The sequence below is a fragment of the Colletotrichum fructicola genome (assembly GCF_000319635.2).
Source record: "Colletotrichum fructicola Nara gc5 chromosome Unknown KSG_Nara_v1_contig09, whole genome shotgun sequence".
NCBI classification, from domain to species: domain Eukaryota; kingdom Fungi; phylum Ascomycota; class Sordariomycetes; order Glomerellales; family Glomerellaceae; genus Colletotrichum; species Colletotrichum fructicola.
Genome location: NW_027094059.1, coordinates 1,485,452 through 1,494,138, shown reverse-complemented (window position 1 = coordinate 1,494,138; position 8,687 = coordinate 1,485,452). Strand labels below are relative to the sequence as shown.

The 8,687-nt window shown below is 53.3% G+C and overlaps 1 protein-coding gene across 1 annotated transcript; it reads left to right on the top strand.

The window, feature by feature from the left end:
- Positions 1–1,117: 1,117 nt before the first annotated feature.
- ADR1-1 (Transcriptional regulator ADR1) lies at positions 1,118–4,283 on the top strand (the record flags this gene model as incomplete). Its single annotated transcript, XM_032029586.1, has 5 exons — positions 1,118–1,233; positions 1,338–1,433; positions 1,694–2,830; positions 2,884–3,830; positions 3,883–4,283. 5 exons carry the CDS (start codon positions 1,118–1,120, stop codon positions 4,281–4,283), a joined length of 2,697 nt encoding a protein of 898 aa, XP_031890922.1.
- Positions 4,284–8,687: the final 4,404 nt, after the last annotated feature.

Below are 8,687 nucleotides of genomic sequence, written 5' to 3'. Positions count from 1 at the left end.
CTCCTCACTCTTGGGTTGCTGTCAACATCCATCGGCTTGTACGCCGCGGTTCGCAGCAGCAGCAGGCGTTTCTCTTTGTCTCGCTCTGCACTCTCCGCTCCGCCTTCGAGTTCCACCTCGCTGTGCTGGTCCGCCCTGGCCCTGTCGACCGGCCGGCTTGCCTTGCGCACCTTCGGATACCATACCGTAACTACCTGCCTTACCTGCCTGCGTACCTCGCTCGCTGCCCGCCACCACCACCACTCGCACCTCTTCTCCTCCTCATCCTCCTCCTCTCCCGAGGGACGTCTCCTCATCCATCTCCATCATTCCCCGCCTTTTGCTCTCCCACCCCCTCCCTGCTGTTCATCTCGCGCTCGACTGCCACTTTATCCAAGGTTGTTTTGTTTGAGCCGAGTACATCCACTTCATCCTCGCATGCATGCTTGTTTGTGTCTTCACCCCAACGCCCAAACATCCAGACACAATTGCCGCTGCCTCCCACCACACATCCTCCTCAAACTCCTGCTCACTTTGCCTGTATCTCTCGTGTCACTCAACGTGTCGTAACACCAATTTCTCCTCCTCTTTCCCCGTTGCGTTGCGTTGCGCTGCAACTGCCAGTGCCTGAGCAACAACTTGCCTACCCTGCCACCGGCGCATCCCTCTCCGAATCTCAAATCCACGCTCGCGTCGCGCGCCTCTCCCGCATGATTTTGCGGCAACGGCTGGAATCACTGCAAACAAAACGGCCGCCCGCCATCCGTGGATGCTCACTTACGCCGACCAGCGCACAGCTAGCTGACTGAGACTCGCCAACGCGAGGCTTGCATTTGAGAGACGAGAGGGCGAGGGGTACCACCGAGAGCGGCTACACCGATACGCTTCTCTCTTCTCGCCGTTCTCCAACGAGACACTCTTGGTTGAACCCCGTCCTTCAACCATATCTTCATATCGATACACGCTGCGCACCCCGCAAAGTATCTCCCTTCCGAACCCAACTCTGCTCCGCCTACCTCCTCCATTTCCCCCACTTTCTTGTGCTGTGTGACCTTGGAGGCCCTCGACCTCTATACCTATCCGAGCGCACCGTACCCTCCTTTCCTACCTGCCCTTCCGAGGTAGCTTTTTTCTCAGAATGCTCCCTCTCCAGTCGATAGAGGGACAACCTCCTCACGCTGCTGGGGAGAATGGGGAAACCCGGCAGCAGAAACCCAAGACCTTGCCGTGCAAGTATTGCAGCAAGCGCTTCAGGTGAGTTAGCCCCTCAGTCCAAGACCCCCAACCTGACCTTGCCCTACCTTGGCCCTCGCTCCTCATTATGTGCCTTATTAGCTTACATTGCTTTTGCATTTTAGGCGTGTGGAGCATGTCCAAAGGCACGAAAGAACGCACACCAAAGAGAAGCCCTTTGCCTGTGGTTGGGCTCGCTGTGGGAAAACGTTCGGACGACGGTGAGTCTCTTCTCAACCTTGCCCCCCTAGTCTTTCGTCATTTTGCCATACCATTCTACCCAAGTACCCTCACTCACCACGTCGACGCCATATGCTACCGTTTTCCACATGCACCACCTTACCCAACCTGCTTTATCCCAAGCCTCTCCCCCATCCTGACCCCCGAACTTGCTCCAACGATTTCCTGTTATTGATACTCGCCCGCAACACGCCCAACATCCCTTCGACCCGACCAAGAAATATGCTTATATGGACATCAGTGATTTACTTGTCCGCCATGAGAAACTCGTTCACCTCAACGAGGGCAGCAAGGAAAATAACCGCCCTCGGAAGACCTCGTCTAGCACACATAACCCACCGTCCTCATCCGACAGCCATGTCGAACACGAGATGTTGGGCGTTCAGCGCCAACCCCCTCAACCGCAGTATCACCAGGAGACGATAACGGCCGTGGCATCGACAATGGCCCCAGATCCTCGCATGCCGGGGCCGGCCCGTGCCGCCGCTTGCAACCTTGACTTGCTTTCTGATGCAGCTTTGGCCAGCGAAGTTAATCCTATGCAACAACCCATGATGGCGGATATGGGACGGCCGCCCTCAGAGCATGCGAGGATCAAGTCTTATGATGAGCAAATGGGGTACGCTGATCGCCCTCGAGAGGACCCGAACGTGTTGGCCCCTGGGTTCGCTCCTCAGCCGCCTGTTGCACCTTACGACGACTATCACATCTTCCTCGACGACCTCGGAACTTCTTCCTACCTACCACCTCCATTTGAATCCGACCAGCAGATCGGCGGTCTTTGGCCGCGAGGTGATCTGCATCAGCGGGGGCCTTCTAAGCCTTCGTCGCAGTTTCCCTCGCGTTTCCCCTCGGTCCAGCCGGATGGCCGAGAGATCATGGAAGGCGGTCCGCGGAGCCACGAGGAGTCGATGAGAGCGCCGCTCAGGATCTCAGCTGCCGACCACACAATTATCAAGAACAGGCTTGAGGAGTTCTCATCCGTTATTCCTAATGACTTCGTCTTCCCGTCACGCCACACCCTTACGCGCTTCTTGGAGGGATACATCAGCGGCTTCCACGAGTACCTCCCATTCCTCCACATCCCGACATTGACGCCTGCGGAGATGGCACCTGAGCTTCTCCTAGCTATCCTTGCTGTAGGCGCGCAGTACCGCTTCGAGAGCCACAGGGGTCACGCGCTGTGGTACGCCGCCAAAGCCGTGGCTCTGGAGCAGATTCGACGAAGGCATAGTCATGAAGTGCACGCTTTGCTTCCGACCCCTGCAGCGTACAGCCCGCACTCGACGCGGCCATCCCCGAGCTCTGGCTTCAGGCATACCTTTGCCTCGGCGCAACAAGATCGACCAATGACACAAGACACTCATCGTGAACCTTTGTAAGTGTAGCAGCGACGGGAGGTTTTCACTAGGTACTGACTTGAGATTATAGTTCGCCGAATACCCCGCAAGCACGGCTTGAAACGATACAAGCAGTGCTTCTCCTCTTTGCTGTTGGGCTTTGGGGAGCAAAGGCGATTCTTCACGAAGCCCTCTCTCTTCAGAGCCAGCTCGCCATGCTAGTACGCGAAGAAGGTTTGGTTGCCGAATCCAGCCCTGCCGTGGCACCAGACTGGGAGACGTGGATTCGACTGGAGGGAGCGACTCGTACGAAGCTCATTGCGTACTGCTTCTTCAACCTTTGCAGTATAGCCTACAACATGCCGCCGCTCATCCTGACGTCAGAACTCAACCTGTTCCTCCCGTTCCCATCTCGGTTGTGGAGAGCGGAATCAGCATGGCAATGGCAAGAAGTTCGACAGGCGTACCCTTCTGTCGAGATTACCGTGCACGACGCCTTCGCTAGGCTATTTGGTCGATCACCGCAGGGTCTACCCCCACATATGTCATCCCTTGGCAACTACGTTCTTATTCACGCCCTGCTCCAGCACGTCTACCTGCTCAAGCAGACTTCACTCGCGCTTAGCTCACCCTTCGAGCCCCAGAGAGGTTTGAAGCCGGAGGACGTGGAGGAGGTTACTCAGGCCTTGCGAGTGTGGCAATCCAGCTTCGAACACCGGCACCAACTGCGTGCAGCTGAATCCGGACACATGGGCAGTAGCGAATCTTTCCAAGGAGGGCAGGTGGCTTTCAACTCCACAGCTCTGTTGCGGCTGGCGTATATGCGGCTGTACACAGAGATCCCCCCAGGCAGATGCCTCGAAACCCGGGACCATATGCTGGTGGCCTCGTCTCTGAGCAACATGCCGCTCTTGTTCCGGACTGGGCGGTTGCACAGAGCAGTATTCCAGGCGATCCATGCGCTGTCCATGCTTGTCAAGGCCGGTGTAAACTACGTTGCAAGGACGAAATCCCTGGAATGGAGTATACAACACTCATGTAAGTTTTCTCTTTATCAATCGACGACGGGTGCTAATATGGCTGCTTGCAGTGTGTAACTTCGAATGCGCCATTCTTTTGTCCAAGTGGCTCCTCACCCTCGCATCGATCGGACCGAATGACCCCCCCGCGACAGCCGAAGAAAAGAACCTCCTGCAGTCGGTCAGGAGAATGCTGGACGAGACCGAGTTTGCCGTGCCAATTGATCCTTCCCTGGGTGGACCTGCGGCTGGGCAACCCGCGAGCACCGAGATCTCTGCGAATGACAGCACGCGGCTGCGACAATTGGCGGCTGCAGTCATCCGACTCTGGGCGGAAACTTTCAAGGGATCACACATATTCGAGATGGTCCGAGTGATGGGATCGAGCTTGGATGGATACGCCGATTTGGTCGAGAAGCCACGCGACAGGACACCTCTTGGGCGGATTGCGCATGATCCCAGTCTGGCGTGAAAGCTTGGGGTATTCGGCTAGGACCAGGAGGCGGAGCTATACGGCTTCGACGCTAAATGGACGAGGCCATTGTGGAATGCGTCTCAAGAAGGGACATCGCTTGTCTGACCGTACGATGCCAAGACTGGACCTCTTTTAACCAGTTTGAACCGACCACCTGCGGCACAGCTTGTGCTTGTCGGGGTAAACGCTTCTCCAAGACGACGGAATTGTTACGGTGGCTGTACAAAAAACTGCGTTTGTGTGACAGACTTTCTGCCAGCAGCCAGAAAGGCTTTGGGGTTCGAAGGACTGGCGCAGGGCGAGGCGTGTCGTTAGACAGCCGCGTCTACGGCGTTGTCGGGATTTCGGGGCGTCGAACCGGCGGAGTACCAACAGCCTACAGGCAGTGTACACCGGCGAACAGATTTGGGGAAGAGGGGAAATCTAGCCGGACACTTGCTGGGGCCGTGGAGTTCATTGCATTTTGCTTGTACAGTGACGGTGGCGCCGACGGCGCAATGCTGGGTTTGTTTATTGCTTTATGTTATGGCTTTTATTTTTCCTGTTACGCGGCGATGTCCAGTTGTCCGTAGCTTCTGTCGGAGAGACGGATGAATAATGAAATGATTGCAACCTCTGAAGCTGCCTTACCACGTGCCGCTCTTATGTTGTGTCGAATGTCTGTTCAAGAAACTGAATTGGTATCGTTGGGCGCACATTTCAGTCGATGTAGGTGCCGGGCCGAGGCGTTAGTCGAGGTCGAGTACAAATAACCCACCCGCCCGTCACTGACAGCCAGAATCCCATAATGCTTTTTTCCACAAGGGAGGAAGGAATTGAGTAAATATGAGCAGTGTATCAAGACGATGACGTATTCATCTTCAACTGCTTTGCCAAGAAGCTTCTATCTAACATGTAGGCGCCGTTCCTTCTCGTCATCGTGCTTGTTCCCCGGTTATTTTAGGGGCCGGGGGATGATGTTTAGGGAAGCGTTTCGATTTGGCCTGACCATTGCGACGGCATCGGAACTTTGGCTGCACTCCAAAGGCTTTAAACCAGGAGAATCATCGGCTGTTCCAGTCAACGCACCATGTGTGCGGATCATTGTTGGAGGGAGCGGTTCTAGAACATGGCAGGGGATCTTATATTAGAGATGGGAGTCATCGCGTCGGCCGAGGGACGGAGATGAGTGCGAGAATGTGCTGTGAGGAGGGGTGGTGTATAAAAGTGCTTGATGAACGGTCCGTGAGAAGAATCTTCAGCCAGGATCGACCATGTAGAGGTTGATCTGTAGGTCAGAGGCGTGGGGTCGGATGTCTATGTGCCTTGGGCGACGAATCTTTGATCAGGTGCGAGATGAAGAAGTTGGTTTTAGGGATGGATTTGCTGAATCATTGGTGTTGCTCTTTATCGTTTTCTGGGTATTAGGTGTAGAAGGATGAAAGTGTTATGTTTTGGTGCTGTTGGTGATCGTGGCTGGCGGTAGAGCGGAGATGTAGAGTCAGTCGTGCAGATGCTGCTTTATCAATGGGTGTAGAAACAGGCTCGAAAGGAAGCCGCACTTGTTGAGCAATCCGATTCGAGGAAGCCGTGGCGGCTTTAATACGACCATGACACAGAGTCGTCGGCTTGAGATGGATAAGCTCACTATCTAAGCGAAGCCCGGAGGAGGGTGTATATGGCGTATGTGGGTAAAAGGAAGCTGGCATGGTCTTGGTGATGCGGTAGGCTGGTGGTTATAAAAGTCCTCTGCTCACGGTGGTGGTTCATCTTTTAGACAGGGCCGGGACGAATGAAATGAGGTGATCGACATTTCTGACGCAGGGCCTCTTTTGAGCTGGAACGGTAGGAACGTCAAGGCAGGACTTATGTAGTTGAGGGACTGAGGGTTTGATGGGTTGGGAACTACCGCAGCGGGGTTTTGCGACCGAATAAGATGGTATCGGACGCGGACGATGACGGGGGATACTTGGGGGGACGTCTGTTGAGGTGTGGCGACCTGTGGCTGTTGAGTGAGAGAAGCAAACATGGATGGACTTGGTAGGAATGTCCAGGAGACTTCCTTGCAATTAGTCTATGGGCGAAGTAGACCTATTGTCGCGTCGGTATTATCTCCGTGCTGTGATCGTGATCTTTTATAGACGGGTATCACGGTGTGGTGGTGGGCTGTAATTCTGGTTGTCTATAAAAGATGCTACGTGTAGAAGCCTAATGCAGGTTCTCCCAAATTTGCTTTTGGTGCGTCCTGTTGTACTCTGGTCTCGGGCTCCAGGACAAGATCTCTCGGTTGCCACTGAGGTATTGAGATGAGTGAGGTGAGGGAGACAGTAATCTACCCGTGCCTTTTAATGATCTTGTGCCGCTTCTCGGAGTTGGTATCGAAGGTTTAGTAGGGTCGAATGAGCGGACGCCGGAAACTCAATGTGGCAGGCGTGTCTTCACTTCTCCCGCAAGGCAGGACTGGTGGAGAAGGGGAATCGTAAGCTGGAATTGCTTTGCTTCGTTCATGTGGTGTGCGTACTTCTTTCCGGGGCAACAAGAATTGGTCGTGAGTCCTGAGGATCAATATGGTCTTCATCTAGACGCAAGAGTTCAGCCACAATGTAACATGTGTCTTGCGAAGAATACAAATTGGTAGTCTCTCGTGGTGAAAACAGAAATCAAACATGGCATTGACGTTTGTTGTTGGAAGCATTTGCAATGGCTTCACTATGCGAGGTTGACCTGACTCAGAGGGCCCAAAGGCGACGCTTTAGCAGAATTATCATTTCATGTGTCGATGATTGCTTTGTATGGCCGCATGAATAGAGAAGGACAATGGTGATGGAAGGTTATGAGGAGGGTCGAAAGCAATCTGAGAGGCAGCATAGCGAGGGGTACTGATGGCGGAGCGATCTTGATGATCTTCATAGTAGAGCACGGCAAAACAAAGCATAAGAAAGTACCATAAGCCCGAGTGGGCCGAACTTAATGAGGAACGGAAAACGGTTGCATTTCAAGGCGTACCTTTTTAACATTGAAGATTGCGGATTGTCGCGGGTTTGCGAGTAACATACGTCGAGGGCGGGATACTCGCCGCCCTCGCATTGATTGAATACTGTTCTGGCTACCTCTGGACAACAGACAGCAGGAAGTAGAACGCTTGCTCAAGTGAAAGAGTGTCATTGAATCGTATTGTTCTTCATTCGTTATATTCTTTATATCCCGTTCGCTTGGCATTAATCTAGGGCGGTAGCCCTCTAGCCAAGCACGACTTATCTGATCGCTTTGCGAGCTTCCTGTGCGTTCCTTCATAGTTTATATACGATTGATCCAGCCTTCTAAGATTCGCTCAAACGAAAATGATTTCGTTTGTACGACTGACTGACATTCTGCTAATGCTTGTACGGCGGATAGGGTTCCTCACCAGACAAAGTCACTCGATGGACAAATTCTAATTCACACGAAACTTGGCAGCGCGCCCCTTTCCAGAGGTGCTGTCGAATATGTAATAGAATTGAATAAACATAGTTCATGCAGCGAGAGCAGCTTCGCTTTCGTCACCGGCTCATACTGATGGACATACGTGGGTCGCGACCTCAACACGCTGCAAAACCTGTTGAAACCCAGGGAAGGTAGCAACAGTCCCGCCAGCATTGGGGAGCCGAATTTCCAAACAATATGGCCTCCGTCAACCTTTCATAAGACAGTTTAGCTATCGATCATATCGTAATCAAAAGCCTTGAGGGGGGTATAAGTTCAGGGGCTCTTGCGATGAAAATGCAGGCGAGACGCGCCAATACCGCAAATGGAGCAGTTCGAGCGGCTTCATTTCGCGGCATCGATATGAGTGAGAGAGCGCGAGTGTGCCGCGTAAGAAGCTACACTACTATGCCACCAAGATTCCACGGGGGCTTCGAGAATAAACGTTGGACGCTGGTGATGGACGGTCACCAGGGAGAGCGGTGGCAATCCAGGAGATAACTTGCGAAACGGACGGCACAGCGGAACCACCTCGACCAGGTTGATTGATGACAGAACGCTACGAGGCCTATAGTTGAATAAGAAGAAAGAGAATGAATTGCCGCACATCAAAGGAAGCAAGGCCTGAATTTTTAATTTATCCTTTTGTGAAGTTGAAAATTACAGATTGGCCTTCACGGATAGCGCATACCGAGGTTTCAATGTCTGCCACTCACACATTGAGTGAGGAATTTTCGGCTTTGAGATACCCTCAGTAAAAATCATGAAGCCTTGAGTTTTGAAAGTTGCATGGGTTCAGGGGGTGCAGCGACTCGTTGTCCGGGCTGACATACGAACACCATTGTCAGGATGGGGCGGACTGCAGAGAAGGCCGGAGCGATGCATGGGAGGGGTCTGATACACTATGAGGCAATGTTTTAGTACCGATCTTCCGCCGCGAATGTTCGAAAGTGATCCGTC